Genomic DNA, 18,880 nt, shown 5'->3' with positions numbered 1-18,880 from the left:
TGCCTCTGCCATCAGGTGGTCTTCTACCTTGTGTGTCTCTGTGTCCCCATGTCTCCTTCTCCCTATAAGGTCACTGGTCATTATAGCCAAGGTCCGCCATAACCCAATATGACCTCAACCTAACCCAATTACATCATCTGCAAAGGCCCCATTTCCAAATAATGTCACAGTCACCAGCATAGTTTTAGGTCTTCAACATATCTCTTGGGGAGGACACAATTCAAACCACAATACGGTTTTCTAAAGGGTTTCTTGGCTGAAACATTTAAGGGTTATTTGTAGACAACACAGCCTCTGCTATTCCTAAATACTTCAGTGCCCATGTTCTAAAAATAAAGAAGCACTTCTACATAACCACAGTGTACTCATAAAAATCAAGAAATGTGGAGTTCCCAATGTGGCTCAGTGGGTTAAGAACCTGACATAGTGTCCACGAGTATGCAGGTTTGATCCCTGGCCTTGCTCAGTGAGTTAAGGATCTCATTGCTGCAAGCTGCATCATAGGTCAAAGATGTGGTATAGGCCTCAGCTGCAGCTCCCTCTGATTCAACATGTAGCTTGGAAACTTCCATATGCTGCAGGTGTGGCTATAAAAAGAAAACAAAAAAACAAAAAACAAAGAGGAGTTCCTGTCATGGCTCAGCAGTTAATGAATCTGACTAGTATCCATGAGGATGTGGGTTCGATCCCTGGCCTCACTCAGTGGGTTAAGGATTGGGCATTGCCATGAGCTGCTGTGTAGGTTGCAGACGTGGCTCAGATCCTGTGTGACTATGCCTGTGGCTGTGGGGTGTAGGCCGGCAGCTACAGCTCTGATTTGACCCCTCGTCTGGGGAAATCTCCATATGCCACTAGTGTGGCCCTAAAAAGCAAAAAGAAAAAAGAAAGAAATCAAAAAAATTAACATTAATACATACTACCATGTAAGCCACAAGATTTCATTCAGATTTTGCTAGTTGTCCCCCAGCATCATTTATAACAAAACAGACAAACAAAAAGCCACATTAGTCTCTTTTCCCTTGTTGTCCTTATCCAGGATCCAGTCTAACCAGTTAGTTGCCCCATCTCTGATCTCTCTCAAGCTGGAAATGTTCCCAATTTTTTCTTATCCCCAAGGACCTTGACATTTTCTGAAGAGTACAGGCCAGTAACTTTGCAGTGTTCCTTGTTTGAGAGCTCCTCGAGAATTAAATAAAAACTATGCATTTTGGCAAGAATACCACAGCAGAGATGCTCTGTTTTTCTCAGTGCGTCATGTTAGGAAATATATGATGGTAGTTTGTCCTGTTATTGGCAATGCTGACTATTATTACTTGGTTAAGATGGTACATGCTGGGTTTCTCTGCTGTATAGCTAATGAAAAAATAATAAAGTCATTGGTATGCAATTTGGGGGGAAACACTTTGAGGCTTATGTAAATACCCTATTTCTCATCAAGCTAAGCTTTTACCCACTGGTCTAGCATCCACTGATGTTTTTGGCCTGAATCATTTATGATTGCAAAATAGTCATTTCTTTTTTTTTTCTTTCTTTTTTTTTTTTTTTTTTGTTGTTGTTGTTGCTATTTCTTGGGCCGCTCCCAGGGCATATGGAGGTTCCCAGGCTAGGGATCCAATCGGAGCTGTAGCCTCCGGCCTACGCCAGAGCCACAGCAACGCGGGATCCGAGCCGCGTCTGCAACCTACACCACAGCTCATGGCAACGCCGGATCGTTAACCCACTGAGCAAGGGCAGGGACCGAACCCGCCACCTCATGGTTCCTAGTCGGATTCGTGAACCACTGCGCCATGACGGGAACTCCCAAAATAGTCATTTCTAACACCATCATTCCTTCAACATTTCTTAGGCGACCATCTGCCTTTTAATTGTTTGTTTTTTAGGGCCACACCTGCAGCATATGAAGGTTCCCAGGCTAGGGATCAAATTGGAACTGTAGCCACCAGTCTACACTACAGCTACAGCAATGCGGGCTTCCGAGCCTCCTCTGTGACCTACACCACAGCTCACAGCAATGCCGGATCCTTAACTTACTGAGGGAGGCCAGGGATCGGACCTGCATCCTCATGGATGCTAGTCAGGTTCATTACCCACTGAGCCACAATGGGAACTCCGACAATCTGCTTTAAAGATGTGCTTTCTATTTTATCCTATGTATTCATTTATACTAATAGGAACTCATGAATATTTATTCATTCAATGAGTTATAAGCCATTACTAGCATGTATTTTGATTGTCATATTTGACCAGCGAGAGCCCCATTCAAGCTAGTGCCTCTATGCTTTTGACATGTTCCCGTCATTTTTTGAGCACTGCCTTTCTGGTACAAGATGTTTCAGGCTTACCTCATACCTTTCCTTCTGAGAATTTACTCATTTCTGTTTCTTTTTTTTGGTCTCTTTGCTATTTCTTGGGCCGCTCCTGCAGCATATGGAGGTTCCCAGGCTAGGGGTCTAATCGGAGCTGGAGCCGCCGGCCTACACCAGAGCCACAGCAATGCGGGATCCGAGCCGTGTCTGCAGCCTACACCACAGCTCACGGCAACGCCAGATCCTTAACCCACTGAGCAAGGGCAGGGACCGAACCCGCAACCTCATGGTTCCCAGTCAGATTCGTTAACCACTGCACCACGACGGGAACTCCCTCATTTCTGTTTCTTTCAGAGGGGAATGGGATTTAGAAACCAATTTTGGGTGCATGGTGTGCCCACTTTTACTGAGGTGATGCTTCTAGACTCTTTCAGAAGACAGATAGGAAATAATGTATATATACATACACACATCCATATTCTATATCTGTTGACATTTATTATCTCATTCATAAATAGATAGCATTGTTTTTTGTTTTCATTTTTGTTTGTTTGCTTTTTATGGCTGCACCTGCAGCATATGGCAGTTCCCAGGCTAGGCTAGGGGTGGAATTGGAGCTACAGCTGCCTCACAGCTCATGGCTACAGATATGTCACAGCTCACAGCAACAACAGATCCTTAACCTGCTGAGCGAGGCCAGGGATCAAACGCGCATCCTCATGGATCTTAGTCAGGTGTGTTAACCTCTGAGCCACAAAGGGAACTCCGATAGTATTGTTGAAATAAATTTCTAGATCCGAGATGGAGCTGCTCCTGCATGGAGTTTCATGTCAGTAAACCAAATTTTTTTTTTTTAGTAAACCAAATCTTAGATAACGTTTATGACTCTGTAAATGCTCTGCTTCATCAGAAATAGAGTTTATTCGGTCAGTCAATCCCCAAACATCAAGCCAACTTAGCTCTATTAATAGCTGAATTTTTATTTTGCTTAACATTCTTCTTCATAATATGATAGACTCTCTTACCCAGTTTTGAGATTTTCCTTTTTTTTTTTAAACGCCTGTTGGTAAGGAAGAAATTTCCCTCTACCCTTCTAGTTTCTTCTGGCTGGTCTAAGAATTAAGTTGCCATGAAACAGGAGTTCCCGTCATGGTGCAGCGGAAACGAATCTGACTAGGAACCATGAGGTGGTGGGTTCAATCCCTGGCCTTGCTCAGTGGGTTAAGGATCTGGTGTTGCCATGAGCTGTGGTGTAGGTTGCAGTTGCTGTGGCTCTGGCATAGGCAGGCAGCTATGGCTCCCATTACACCCCTAGCCTGGGAACCTCCATGTGCCAAAAGTGGGGCCCTAAAAAGCCAAAAGACAAAAAAAAAGTTGCAATGAAACAGATTAACAGGGGGAAATCAAATAGTTTAATAACATGAACAAGGGAGACATCCAGAAAATTTGTTTAACTTGTCAAAAAGTTCCCACCTTAAATATCGTCTTCAGCTGAAGACAAAGGAGGATGTAGAAGAGTTTATGAGGCAGTGGGTTAAAGATCCAGCGTTGTCACTGCTGTGGTTCTGGTCACTGCTTTGGCTCTTATTGCTGCTGTGGCAAGAGTTTGATCCCTGGCGCAGGAACTTCTACATGCTGCAGGCGAGGCCCAAAACAAAACAAAACAAAAATGGAGATTTCCCTTGCAAATGTAAATGTCTCTTACAAGAGGGTACCACCTACCTGGTTTTCAGAGTTTTTCCCTTGTCTACTTTTCCTTTTTTTCTTTTTTAGGGCCACGCCTGCAGCATATGGAAGTTCCCAGGCTAGGGGTCAAATCCAGAGCTGCAGCTGCAGGACTACGCCACAGCCACACCACCACCAGATCTGAGCCGCAGGGGTGACCTAAGCTGTAGCTTGCAGCAATATTGGATTCTTAACCCTCTGAGCAAGGGCAGGGATCTAACCTACATCCTCAGGGACACTAGTCGGATTCTTAACCCCTTGAACCACAATAGGCACTCCTTCCCTTGTCTGCTTTTTCTTAGAAAATAACTGGCTTAAAATAATTAATATGCCAAAGAGACATATTGTTGGAATGGCAAATTCTACTCCCCTACAAGCCCATGTGCTTCTTAGTATAACAGAAAAGCTACCCCTGTGTGTTTCTCCTGCTCTACTCACACATAAAAGTGGAGAGGTTTTTGGTCAACAAAAGATGATCTAGGGCGTTCCCATTGTGGCTCAGCAGGTTATGAACCCAACTAATATCCATGAGGATGTGGGTTCCACTTCTGGCCTCCCTCAGTGGGTAAAGGATCCAGTGTTGCTATGAGCTGTGGTGTAGGTCACAGAGGAGGCTCGGATCTGGCGTTGTTCTGGCTGCGGTATAGGCCGCAGGTGCAGCTCTGATTCAATCCCTGGCCTAGGAACCTCCATATGCCACAAGTGCAGCTGTAAAAGGCAAACAAACAAACAAACAAAGAGAGAATCTAAGAAAGAAAATGAAAAATTTTACTCAAGCCAACCTGAGGATTGTAACCCAGGAAACAGTCTTTTCAGAAAGTTCTGAGGACTTTTCCACCTGTTAGAGGTCAAAACAGACATATGAGTTTTTGAGACAAAGAGGTCGAATGACATATTATTGAGTTTACACAATCCAGATCTACAGAAGCAAAGTGAGTAGTGGGTTGGATCCTCGTGGCGCTTTACAAGATTAAGAAGGAAGGTTATCTCCTAAAGAGCTGTGACCCTTGATGAGATTAAGAAGGAATGTTATCTCCTAAAGAAGTCTGGTTAATTAGATGCACCAGACACACTAGGAATTGCCTCTGTGGTGCAGTGGGTTCATGATCTTTTTTTTTTTTTTTTTTTGCTTTTTAGGGCAGCACTCGTGGCATATGGAGATGTTCCCAGGCTAGGGGTTGAACTGGAGCTGTAGCTGCTGTCCTATGCCACAGCCACAGCAACACAGGATCCAAACCCCGTCTGCGACCTACACCACAGCTCACGACAACACTGGATCCTTAACCCACTGAGTAAGGCCAGGAATCAAACCTACATCCTCATGGATGCTAGTCAGATTCGTTAACTGCTGAGCCACGACAGGAACTCCAGTGCATGACCTTAATAATCCAGCTTGTCTGGCTGGTCTCTGTAGTGGCATAGGTATGATCCCTGGTCTGGTGCAGTGGGTTAAGGAACTGATGTTGCCACAGCTGTGGCACAGGTCACAGTTTTGGCTCAGATTTTATCCCAAAGTACTTCCATATGCCCTGATGTGTGGCAAACAAGCAAATAAACAAAAACACTAAACAAAGATACAGATGAAGAGATAATAGGGTGAGGTCTGAAAGACTTTCCAGTGTAGGTGCTTCTGTGCCCTTGGAACTGGGCTGGGGCAGTGGGGGGGGGGAGAGAAGGGGGGGTGGAGGGCGAGGTAGGCACCACCCTCCAGGCGTGTGGTTGAACCTGGAAACTCACCAAATCTCCTCCTTTAGGAATTTTGTTTTGTTTTTCTTTTTAGGGCTGAAACTGCTGCATGTGGAAGGTTTGATGACCAATCTCCCACATCCTTTAAAACTCCAAGAATCTCTCATCCATCCTTCACTGTCTCGCGTTTATTTTATTTTACTTTATTTTTATTTGTATGGACACACTCACGACATATGGAAGTTACCGGGCTAGGGATTGAATCAGAGCTGCTGCTGCTGGCCTACACCACAGCCACAGCAACTTGAGATCCAAGCCACATCTTCGACTATACCCCAGATCACAGCAATGCAAGATCCTTAACCCACTGAGTGAGGCCAGGATCGAACCCACCTCCTCATAGATACTAATCTACTAGTCGGGTTCTTAACCCACTGAGCCACCACGGAACTCTAGGAGCTTTATAGAGCTTAATCTGCAGCCTGCCCCCTTCTCTTTCCCAGAGGTTTAGGGGGTGGGGCTTAAAATCTTAACCTTCTAATCACTTGGACAATGCCCATCCAAAGGCTACCCAGGGGCTCCAATGTAAATCATCTAACTTAGCTTTAATTTAGCTGGGCTCAGAAGGAGCCCCTTAAGGATAATACAAGCCACTCTGAGCTGGAAATTCCAAGTGTTTTGGGAGCTTTGTGCTAAGAACCAGGGACAAAGACCACATATAACCCTTGTTGGAGTTCTGTTGTGGTTCATCAGTAATGAACCCAACTAGTACCCATGAGGACACAGGTTTGCTCCCTGGCCTTGCTCCGTGGGTTAAGGATCCGGCGATGCTCTGAGCTGTGGTGTAGATCCCAGACGCAGCTCAGATCCCTTGTTGCTGTGCTGTGGTGTAGGCCAGCAGCTGTAGCTCTGATTTGACCCCTAGCCTGGGAAGTTCCGTATGCTGCAGGTGCAGCCCTAAAAAGACAAAAAAACTCCCAAACCAAAAAATCCTTATTATATATACCACAATGAGGCACAGATCTTCCAAACACTTCTCCTCCTTTTGGGATGGAGACCAGGGAGGGGCTGGATTGTACAACACAGCAAATTTCAATTATAATAAACAGGTGATGCGCAGAACTTGTTTTGCAGTCTCGTGGAAAAAGACCTCCTCGCCCAACTATCAATTTGGCTGCGAGACAAGGACAAAATAATTATATATTCACCTCACTCTTTCAATAAAGGCCAAAAGAGCTTTCTCTTTCTTTCCATTTCAAATTTGTTTTGTCTTGTACCACATGTGGGTTAATTAGATAAAACCATGTCGTATGCCAGATTCAATCAGCCTGAAAATCATCAGAAAACCAGGTTTGGAGCGTTGTTTATGATGTTTTGGCTCAGCTAGACAAACACACAAAATGTAAATTGGATCCATACAAGTACTGGTGCCAGGTTTTCTTTCATGGGATTATCTCTAGCTGGCACCTGGGCAGCAGCTGTCGCTTCTGGGTGACCATCAGAGAAACCCATGCGATGTTAACACCGGTGTCCACGATTTGACAGTGGACGCCTCCATGAAGGGGACTTATTTGACTGCCTTTGATTTAGGCCAAACCCGGCTTTCCAGCAATTGGCAGTCAGTCAACTGAAAATACATGTTGACGTTAACAAGTGAAAACAGGCTTTTTTTGGGGGGGGGTGTCTTTTTTTTCTTTTTTCTTTTTCTTTTTTTTTTTTTTTTGGCTTTTAGGGCTGTACCCGCTGCATATGGAGGTTCCCAAGCTAGGGGTCCAATTGGAGCTACGGCTGCCGGCCTACACCACAGCCACAGCAACACCGGATCCTTAACCCACTGAGCAAGGGCAGGGACCGAACCCGCAACCTCATGGTTCCTAGTCGGATTCGTTAACCACTGCGCCACGACGGGAACTCCTCTTAAGTCTTTTTGACACTAATTTTTTTTATTATTTTTATTTTTATTTATTTTATTTTATTTTATTTTATTTACTTTTTAGGGCTGCATCTGCGGCATATGGAAGTTCCCAGGCTATGGATCAAATCAGATCTGCCGCTGCTGGTCTACACCACAGCCACAACAATGCAGGATCTGAATGGCACCTGAGACCTACACCACAGCTCACAACAACACAGGATCCCTGACCCATTGAGTGAGGTCAGGGATCAAACCCATATCCTCGTGATACTAGTCAGATTGGTTTCCACTGCGCCACAATGGGAACTCCAATGCTCACATTTTAAAATACAAAATTAGGATTTCCCGTCATGGCGCAGTGGTTAACGAATCCGACTAGGAACCATGAGGTTTCAGGGTCGATCCCTGGCCTTGCTCAGTGGTTTAAGGATCGGGCATTGCCATGAGCTATGGCGTAGGTTGCAGACTCGGCTCGGATCTCACGTTGCTGTGGCTTTGGGTAGGCTGGTGGCTACAGCTCCAATTTGACCCCTAGCCTGGGAATCTCCATATGCCACAGGCAGTGGCCCTAGAAAAGGCAAAAAGACAAAAAAATAAAAATAAAAAATAAAACAAAAACAAAAACAAAATTAGGAGTTCCCATTGTGGCTCAGTGGTTAACAAATCTGACTAGGAACCATGAGGTTGCAGGTTGATCCCTGGCCTTGCTCAGTGGGTTAAGGATCCGGCATGGCTGTGGCTGTGGTATAGGCCGGCAGCTGTAGCTCTGATTCGACACCTAGCCTGGGAACCTCCATATGCCGAGGGAGTGGCCCAAAAATGGCCAAAAGGCCAAAAAAAAAGAAAGAAAGCTGTTCTATATCTGGCTTTTGTCCAGTTATCACTCCACCCTTAACCATCTTCATTGTCTTCTTAGTGCTTTAAGTTTAGCCAAACCAAGTGACTTGCTCTGCCGTCTCTATCCCTTCCCCCAAGCCTGCCTCATTCTTATCAAATTTATTGTCCATCGTTTTTTTTTCTCTTTATGGCTGTACCCTCGGCACATGGAGGCTCCCAGGCTAGGGGTCCAATTAGAGCTACGGCTGCTGGCCTACACCACAGCCACAGCAACACCGGATCCTTAACCCACTGATCAAGGCCAGGGGTTGAACCCGCAACCTCATGGTTCCTAGTCGGATTCATTTCCACTGCACCACAATGGGAACTCCTCAATCCAGCAAATTTATATTCACCTTTTCATGGTCAGCGTGAGCACTAGCTCCTCTGACTCCTGCCCTGGTCTTTTCTGGTCACCTCTCCTTTGTGTCCACTGCACTTTGTAATACAGCAGAGCCCTCTTTTCTGGCCAGAACTGCATAGTGGTTGGTGGTTCATTGAAAAACTAATCAAATCTGGGATCATAACAGCAATGATACATTTCTTATTTTTTAAACATCATTTATAAATCATTGTTTCTCAACTTTTTCACTTATTTCCCTTAATGACCTTTTTGAGACTTCTTTTCTTTTCTTTCTTTTTTTTTTTGTCTTTTGTCCTTTTAGGGACGCACCACGGCACATGGAGGTTCCCAGGCTAGGGGATCTAATCAGAGCTGTTGCTGCCAGCCTACATCACAGCCACAGCAATGCCAGATCCGAGCTGTGTCTGCAGCCTACACCACAGCTGGCAGGAATGCTGGATCTCTAACCCACCAAGCGAGTCCAGGGATCAAACCTGCAACCTCATGGTTCCTAGTCAGATTTGTTTCCACTGCGCCACGACAGGAACTCCGAGACTTCTTTTCTAATAACACCCTCTCCCCGCTGAGAAGTTTTAATACAACAGACATACACCGCATCCACTATATCTATTCATATTCTCTATGTTTATCTGCGGGGCCAAAGTCTGTTATTTGGGTGCGGGCTCTCTGATTCAGTCCTGCCTCCGATTTCTTCCTTGTTTTCTTTTGTGTGTGTGTGTATGTATGTGTGTGTCTTTTTAGGGCCACACCTGAGGCATATGAAAGTTCCCAGCCTAGGGGTGGAATCAGACAGAGCTGCAGCTGTGGGCCTACCCCATAGCCACAGCACCACCAGATCTGCAACCTACATTGCAGCTCACTGCAATGCTGGATCCTTTAACTGACTAAGCGAGGTCAGGGATCGAACCCGCAGCCCGTGGATACTAGTCGTATTCTTAACCCTGCTGAGCCACAACGGTAACTCCTGATTTCTTCCACGTGGCTCATCTATCCTCAGTGATGACTAGCTTGGGTTTGTGAAAGAGGAAACAACACATCATCCAGCATTGTCACTGTGGTAGCTTGGATCGTGGCTGTGGTGTGGCAGCTTGGATCCCTGCCCTGGGAACTTCCACATGCTGAGGGTGTGGCCTAAAGAAATAAATAAATGCATGCAAACTGAGTATAGAAACACACTCAATTTTTGAGTCTCTTACGCCTGTATGGCTGTCACTTGATGGTTTTTTTTTTTTTTCTTCCAGAAAACACGTTTACCTGTACACTCCAGAGGTGGCCCTGGAAGTCACAGTTCAAAGGCCCCTTCATTCAGTGAACCCCCAGCTCTGGGCTGCCCCAAGCTGGGCAACCAGCTTGAGAAGTGTGGCACCAAGGGCAGGTGGAGAGGGAGTGTGGAGACGAAGGGTCAGAGCTGGTGCAAGGTCAAAGTCATGATGCTGATAAGTGGGGGGCTGCCAGCCCCTAGGGCCAAGACCATTGGACAGACTCAGAGGTGGGATGAACCCCCAATGAAGATTCAGGTTACTTAAGGAGCAGGGGTAGGAGGAGGGTGCAAACGCCCCCCCCCCAAGTCTAGAGGCCCCCCATGGCTCCAAGTATCCTCAGGGTAGGTTGCAGATGCAGCTCGGATCTGGTGGTGCTGTGGCTGTGGGATAGGCCCACAGCTGAAGCTCTGATTCCACCCCTAGGCTGGGAACTTTCATATACCTAAGGTGTGGCCCTAAAAAGACACACACAAAAAAAGAAAAAAGAAAAAGGAAGAAATCAGAGGCAAGCTGTTAGGTCCACTAGCCATGTGGCAAGAGGCAAGATCCATAAATTAAATGATTTTGGTGGAGTTATGGATGGACAGAGGCCTGGTGAAGGTGTTGTGGCCAGCTGGGTGATGGGGCTACTAGGTCCTCCTGGGCAGGTGAGCGAACGCAATCGGCCCAGTGGGAGAACACCGCCTTCTCAGTGATGAATTGGTGGGCTCTGACACTCGTCCAGCGGGCCCTTCTGGAAGGAGTGGTAAGGCCCGGAGGGGTGACTCTTCTCCCCACAGTCACTGTCACTGACCGTTTCTTACAGGAGGCTCTCCTGGCACAGTTCCAGGGTGAGAATCAAGCTGAACCAACCGGTGCTGAAGAAAGAGCCTGAGGGCCTCTGGTTCGCTCCAGTCTCACCCTGGAAGACCTGGTCTCAGCCGGCCATCGTGCGCTAAGGGGAGGCAGGACACCTGCAGGCCCGGGTACATGCTGAGCTGCTGCAGTGCGTGGTAGGTGCGGCCAGCGCGCGGTCCATGTGCGTCCCGTGTCCCCACACCTCCTAGAGTGGAGAGCGTGTCCCAGGCCTGCTGGAAGTAGGGCTCCTTGTTAGGGGCTGCCTGGGGGCTCCTTGTTAAAATGGCTCTTTATGCTGACCCATGAGACTGACCGCCTTGCTCAAGCGACACCCTGATTTCCCCGCTGGTGTCTACTTTCCCAAGACTACGAGACCCCCCACCCCCACCCCGCCCCCGGGGACACCACACACCTCCAGCTTTCTCAGGAGTAGGAGACCACCTTACCATGACACTCCTCCGACTTTCTCATGACTACATGACCACCAGAGTTCAACTGCAAGCGAAAGATAAACTCCCCCCACCCCCAGGGAATCCAAGTTCCAATCCGCAGGGTATAAGGCGGCCCCGCGAGAAGGGCGGTGGCGGGGGGGAGGTGGGGGGAGGGCTGGCTCTTCTCAAGGGTCAGTCACCCTCTCTCTTTCCCTTCTAATAAATTTTCTTCTTTTTGCCTGAACACCCAGCTCCTCTTTTTCTCTGTGCTGGTCTTACGCTAGTAGTGCAGCAGCGCATGCGCCCTCGGGTGGAAGATGACCGCCGGGTGCTGCACCGGCCCACGTCTGTCTCCAAGGCCACAGTGGGTGCCTGGCTCACGCACCGCACACACTCAACGCCACGGATCTTGGCGCCCAGTCCCAAGCGCAGCATCAAGCGGGAGCAGGACACCTCTGCGCAGCGCAGGCCTCTTCGACCAGCAGCTTCCCATCTGGCAGCTGCTGTATCCACTAAAGTGCAGGGGCCCCTTTACAGTGGGCCTAGAGTTGATGGAGACGAGAGGGGATCCAGGCAGAGGGCCAGGCAGAAGGCTGGAGGCCCAGTAGCACAGCAGGATGAAGCCCAAGGAGGAGAGGATGGTGAGTAGGAGTGGACCAGGAGACCTCATGCTGTCACTGCTGCTTAGCTGGAGGATGGCTGTTGCCTCCAGGGATCAGGCTGGGAGCCCAGGACCTGGAGAGCAAGTTGGGATGGGCGGGTTGCTCCCAATCGGCTTGCTGCTCAGAGCTCCAGGGCTTGAGAGCTGCACCTGCTGGGTTGGAAGCAGGAGCTCTAGGGCAGAGGCAAGTCTGACGCTGCAGCTTCTGGAGGCTGTGTTTTTTTTTTTTTTTTTTAACTTGTTTTTATTAAGTCTCTCCAAAGTATTTATGTTCTGTAAAAACTCCTTTCCTGGAGTTCCTGTCGTGGTGCAGCAGAAACAAATCTGACTATGAACCATGAGGTTTCAGGTTCAATCCCTGGCCTCACTCAGTGGGTTCAGGATCTGGTGTTGCCATGAGCTGTGGTGTAGGTTGCAAATGTGGCTTGGATCTGGCATTGCTGTGGCTGTGGCTGTAGCCAGCAGCTGTGGCTCCGAACTGCAGGTGCTGGCTTGTGCCACACCAGATCCTAGCTGTGTCTGGGATCTACACTGCAGCTTGTGGTAACGATAGATCCTTTAACCTACGGAGGAAGGCTAGGGATCAAACCTGTATCCTCATGGATGCTAGCTGGGTTCTTAACCCGCTAAGCCACAACAGGAACTCCCAAGTCTTACCCATTTTCTTTATTGACCATCTCAATGGCTCCATCTCCACCAACTCTTCCCTGATGACTCTGGTTAAAAAATGGCCATTCCTTCCTATAAACGCGATTAAATTTTGGCAGTAGCTCTCTTCATAAATGCACTGTAAAACTTGTTTCTATATTTTTTTCATTTTACACTTACAACTTCCCTAAGTCAGAATGTTGGACAAATGTGACTCTCCTTCCCCAGATTTGGAGCAGTCAGTGGGCATGTTCAGGAACACAAGCCTAGAAAATGAAAGAACATGCACCAGAACTCACATCTCTTCTATCCTCCTAGACCCTTCTTCTTTATAATCCTGGTTGGGTTCATTACCGCTAAGCCACAATGGGAACTCCCAAAGTTTATTATTATAGATACAGTATAACATGGGGGAGAACACACAGAGAAGTAGTGTATTTGAGATTTCAAGACAGTAATATGAGGGAGTTCCCTTCCTGGCTCAGCGATTAATGAACCCCACTAGGATCCATTGAGGATGCAGGTTCGATCCCTGGCCTTGCTCAGTGGCTTAAGGATCTGGCATTGTCATGAGCTGTGGTGTAGGTCGCAGATTCGGCTTGGATCCTGCATTGCTATGGCTGTGGTATAGGCTGGCAGCTGTAGCTCCCATTCAACCCTTAGTCTGGGTGCTTCCAAATGCCGCAGATGTGGCCCTAAAAAAGAAAAAAAAAAAAGACGATAATATGCACCCAAAAAAGGAGTGCAGGTGGGGGCATCCTCCTGAATGAGTAGCAAGACAGAGAGGTGATTTAAATCCCTTATAAAGGACAGTTCTTCTGGGTCTTTGCTTTCCTTTGGCCAGTTATCTTGTTTTATTTCTTGCACCTGACCTGACTCAGGGCCCTCCCCAATATACATGGTCATCTTTTGGCCAAGATGGTTTCCAGAGCAAGGGTTCTGGGACGGTGTCAGGACTTGTTACGACCTGGCACTCCCTCCCTTTTTGACTCCTAGGAGTCTTTCTGCACATGTGTAGTTGGGGAGGTCCCCTTGACCCCAGGAGTGATTAATGTGGTTATCTTTTTCAATCCAGCAGAGCTCAGCTCCTGCCATTAACTTTCTCCCTAAGCTGTCAAAGAGAAACAAGGCCCAATTGACTTAGCCTAACAAGTCCCAGCTGTTGTCAGCCCAGGGGCCCATCTATCTCCTATCTCAATATGGCAGGAAGGGGTAGGGGTGAACAAATTGCTGTTTCTATTGCCCTCAAGGATGGGAGAGTTGTATTGAACAGAAGTATGATCAGTAGTTTGGGTGGGAAAAAAGGTCTGGTGTAAGCAACGGAACATCAGGGAACTTCCAGCAGGGCACTGGGTCTCTCCTGGTGGGTCATCTGATGAGGTCAACATCAGGTCTAATATCAGACTATAGGGCTTAAACCATGGCTCTCAAGTCAGGATGCAAAGAGGGAGCCAGGTCCCCCCATGCATTGTTCCAGGAGTCTCAACGTTGGCTTTAGGCCTGGGACTCTGAAACAAAATCCTCTTCTCATGGCCCTCAGCTTGGACTCTGACCCTTGGCTTTGATGAGTTAAGTTGGCCTTCGCCTGGGTAAGAACTAGATTCCCTGGGCGGCCCCGCCCCCCGCCCCGCCCCCGCCCCCCGCCCCGCCCCCGCCCCCCGCCCCGCCCCCGCCCCCGCCCCGCCCCCGCCCCCCGCCCCGCCCCCGCCCCGCCCCCGCCCTCCGCCCCGCCCCCGCCCTCCGCCCCGCCCCCGCCCTCCGCCCCGCCCCCGCCCTCCGCCCACGCGGAAGGAGCCTCAGAGGTAAAACCCGCGAACGGACCCGCCCTAAGTAGTTTGTCCCTGCAGCCGCCTCGTAGGCAGCGCGGCGCTCGGGTCTCCGCCCCCCGCCCCAACCTGGCCGCAGCGGCATGGCTGGCCACGGCGGCGTCTTACCTGCCGGCGAGGCCCTGCGCTACGCCGAGTACTCGCCGCCCCCAGCGAAGCGGTCGGACACGGACATCGACCGGGGACTGGTGAGTCTGCTGGCGCTCCCGCCGTCCTCCCGCTCCAAGCCGCGCGAGCCTACCCGCTATCGGCCCCCTCGTCCCTGCTTCACTCTTGTGCACCCCGAACCCTCCAAACGGGGTCACCCCGGTGTTCATTCACCACCTTTGTCCCACCCATCATTCATTCAGCGTTGTTGCTGCTCTGTGCCCGGCGTTGACGAGTAGGCGTCTTCAGAGAATCTCTGGTCCCTCAGGGAGCTTCCACTCTAGTTGAGGAGCCAGACCAGGCAACAGGCAATTGCAGATAACGTGGGATAGGCGTTGTAGGATGGATATTCCCATAGCGTAGGAGGAGACCTCACTCAGTCCAGTCTTAACGGGCTGGGGGGTGAGGTCAGGGGAGGCTTCTTGAGAAAAGCGATGTCCTTCTGGATATAAAGCTAAGATTTCGCAGTAAATTCGGCGAAGAAGAAAAAGTGTTTCAGATACCAGCAGTAGTATCTGCAACGTCGTAGACCTACCTGATACATAGCAGGGGGTTTATTCACCCTGAAATGTAGAGCTGGGAAAATGTCCGGAAGAAACAGTGCGAGGCACATAATGCATTTTTAGGTTTTCTGTTGTAATATTAAAAAAGTGGAAAAGAGGGAGTTCCCATCATAGCTTAGTGGGTTAAGAACCTGGCACGGGTCTCTTAGAATGGGTTTGATCCTCGGCCTCACTCACTGGGTTAAGGATTCAGCCTGCTTGCTGTGTAGGTGGCAGATTCTGATCTGGTGTGTCCTTGGTTAGGGCAGCTGCAGGTCCGGTTGGACTCCAGCCCAGAAGCTTCCATATGCCACAGGTGCAGCTCTAAAAAGAAAAAAGAAAAAAAAAGTGGAAAATAGGCGGATTTAATTTTTAAATTTTTTTTTTTTTTTTTTTGCTTTTTAGCGCTGCATATGGAAGTTCCCAGACTAGGGGTGGAAGAGAGCCTGCCTATGCCACAACCTTGCAGTCTGTGACCTATATAGTAGCTCACCGCAAGGCCAGATCCTTAATCCGCTGAGTGAAGCCAGGAATTGAAACTTTGTCCTCATGGATGCTAGTCGGGTTTGTTTCCTCAGAGCCACTATGGGATATTCCCTTAGTAGTGTAGTTTTATTTAACTTGATAGGTTCATAGTATTATTTTGACATGAAACCAATATAAAGATCATTAATGAGAAATTTTATTTTTTTGTTGGTACTAAGCCTTTGAAATCCAGTGTGTGTTTTATACTAACTGCACATCTCAGTTCGGCCTACACACATTTCAAGTGCTCAGTTGGCATTTCAAGTGCTCAGTCAGTGGCTACCCTGCTGATCAGTGCTGTTCCCAGAGATAAACACAGGAGCCACCTGGTAAACCACATCACTGGGTTGCGATATCCTGAGGGCAGTGGTACCGTTTTTGATGAGCTTTAATTTAAGCACAAGAGTGAGGAGGCATTGGGCGTTGTAAAGTTCTCTCAGGCTATGTGTAAGAAGAATGGATTAGTTGGATAACGTCTTGGAACAGGCTCTTTTATCCCTTTTCTATGCCATAATCTGTGCTGATCCAGCCCACACTGATGATAAAAGTCTTGCTTTTATTTATTTTATATTTTCATGGCCACACCTGCAGCATATGGAGGTTTGAGGGCCAGGGATGGAATCCGAGCCACAGCTGTAGCAATGCCAGATCCTTGACCCACTGCTCTGGGGATCCAACCATGCCTCTGCATCAACCTGTGCTACTGCAGCTGGGTTCTTAAACCTGCTTTGACACATCGGGAACTCCAGATTTGTCTTGATTTTAGATACACCACACTAATTGTCCATACCATTTGTTGAGTAGTCATACACTGTCTTGTGACATCTTTTATATTGACTTGTCATTTTCCTCCTTTTTTCTCTTTCCTAAGATCAGAGACTGGGTATTTAAGCACTCAGTTTGTAAGCACTCCGTTATCCTTACTTGATTAACTGGTAAATTTCTGGAGCAGAGTCAGGTAGACTGGAAAGGTTTTGATTTTGGAGAGATAGCAGTGAGTGATGGCTTGAAGTGAGATCTTAATTCCCTGCTCAGGAATTGAAGCTGGGCAGCCTGGGTGAAAGCCAGGAATCCTAACTACTAGACCAGCTGGAAGGCTAGAGGCTAAAAAGCAGAGTTGCCGCGATTCTTGCCCCTTTTGAAAGCAAGAACAGGTGTAAAGTTTATCATTATAGTCACAGTACAACATGTGGGAGAGCACTCGGAGAAGTTTATTTCAGACAGAAACCAAGCAGTAGTACACATGCAGAACAGGCGTGCGGGTGAGAGTGCCCTCCTGAATGAGGAATGCACCAGAGAGGTGATTGATTGGTTTTCATATGTATATGGGTCCCTTTGTAAGATTTAAAAAAATTATTCAGTGCACTTTACTGTATTTATAGCTGTAAAACCATCATCACTAACCAAATTTTAGAACATTTCCATTCCAAACAACCGATCTACCCTTCCCACCCTCTGTAAGGGTTTTTATTTGTCTTTTTAGGGCCACACCTGCAGCTTATGGAGGTTCCCAGGCTAGGGGTCAAATCAGAGCTACAGCTGCCAGCCACAGCCACGCCAGATCCAAGCCAAGTCTGCAACCTATACTGAAGCTCATGGTAACGCTATATCCTCAGCCCCTTGAGGGAGGCCAGGGATCGAACCCGAAACCTCATGGTTACTCATCGGGTTCGTTTTCCCTTTTCCACAGTGGAAGCTCCTGCACCTGTGCTAGTTTTAAGATTGGTTTTGAAATTTGTGAATTTGTTTCTGTTTTATAAATAAATTCTTTTTTCTTTCTTTTTTTTTTTTTCCACTTTTTAGGGCCTCACTTGCAGCATATGGAGGTTCCCAGGCTAGGGGTCCAATCAGAGTTACAGTTGCCGGCCTACACCATAGCCACAGCAGCATCAGATCTGAGCTGCATTTGCGACCTATCACAGTTCCCGGCAGCGCCAGATCCTTAACCCACTGAAGAGGCCAGGGATCAAACGTGCAACCTCATAGTTCCTGGTATGGGAACTCCTATAAATAAGTTCTTTTGTATCATTTTATTTTTTTTACTAGATTCCACATCTAAATGATACCATATATTTGTCCTTCTGACTACTTAGCATGATCTCTAGGTCCATCCATGATGCTGAAAGTGACATTATTTCATTCTTTTTTTATGGCATTGTATATATGTACCAAATCTTGTTTATCCATTCTTCGGGCAATGAACATTCCTTTGCATATATCTGGAGAAAACCAGAATTTGAAAAGGTACGTGCACCCCCGTGTTTATTGCAGCGCTATTTACAATAGACAAGACATGGAGGTGGCCAGAGAGGTGATTTAGATCACTTATGTAGGATAGTTCTTCCAAGTCTTGGTTTTCCTTTGGCCAGTTATCTTGTTTTATTTCTCACACCTGACAAACCCAGGGCCCTCCCTGAGAAGTGAGGGCATCTTTTGGCCAAGATGGATTCCAGAGCAAGGGCTTTTGGGGTGGCTAGCAGGGCTTAAGGCTGGTGTGCCCTCCCTTACTGACACAGGAGTCTTTCTGCACGTGTGAAGTCCAGAGGTCTCCTTGAGCCCACGCGTGGTTGATGTGGTCATCTTTTTACTCCAGCAGAGCTCAGCTCCTGCCATTAACTGTCTCCTTGAAGTCTCAAAGCAAGGCCCAGTTTACTCAGCCTAACAAGTGCCAGCTGTTCTCAACCCAGGGGCCCACCTACCTCAGTTTCAGAAAGCCATGTGCTTTCATTCAACAGACATTTTTTTGAGCACTGCTAGGTACCAGCCAGGTATCATCCTTGGAATAAGTAAATGAACCAAACAGGTAAAAGTTTGAAGTAGCAAACTCACTGAGCTCCTGCTGAGTCTGACTCATTTCTTGCCACAAACCTGTGAGGGAGATGCATTTCAGCCGTCAGTTAAATGAGAAGACTTAGAAAGTGGTAACTCACCCAGGGTTATTCTCCTGGTAATTGGCAGACATAGGCATCCTAAACCTAACACTCTTTCCACTATGACTTGCTGATGTCTTAGAAATAAGCCTTTGTGTTTGTTTTGTTTTGTTTTTCATTATTTAACTTTTAAAAATTGAAGCATACTTGGGAGTTCCCGTCATGGCGCAGCTGAAATGAATCCGACTAGGAACCATGA

General features: G+C 47.7%; 1 protein-coding gene across 14 annotated transcripts in view; it reads left to right on the top strand.

Moving 5' to 3' along the window:
- DNAJC15 (DnaJ heat shock protein family (Hsp40) member C15) overlaps positions 1-18,880 on the top strand; it is a 110,476-nt gene that overhangs the window by 14,590 nt on the left and 77,006 nt on the right. For 11 of the 14 annotated variants that reach the window (XR_007131368.1, XR_007131367.1, XR_007131366.1 and 8 more), the window contains exons 2-5: positions 10,940-11,126; positions 11,654-12,043; positions 14,252-14,300; positions 14,559-14,725. Coding sequence is in view for 9 of the 14 variants with exons in the window: in XM_047755652.1 (XP_047611608.1) it covers positions 11,701-12,043; positions 14,252-14,300; positions 14,559-14,725 (559 nt within the window). In the remaining 5 variants the exon portion in view is untranslated. Of the gene's footprint in view, positions 1-10,113; positions 10,362-10,939; positions 11,127-11,653; positions 12,044-14,251; positions 14,301-14,545; positions 14,726-18,880 lie in introns of those variants that run through there. The other 3 variants (XR_007131370.1, XM_047755656.1, XM_047755655.1) reach the window with 3 other exon arrangements.

The sequence above is a fragment of the Phacochoerus africanus genome, chromosome 13 (assembly GCF_016906955.1).
Source record: "Phacochoerus africanus isolate WHEZ1 chromosome 13, ROS_Pafr_v1, whole genome shotgun sequence".
Classification (NCBI taxonomy): domain Eukaryota; kingdom Metazoa; phylum Chordata; class Mammalia; order Artiodactyla; family Suidae; genus Phacochoerus; species Phacochoerus africanus.
This window is presented reverse-complemented; position numbering and strand designations above follow the sequence as displayed.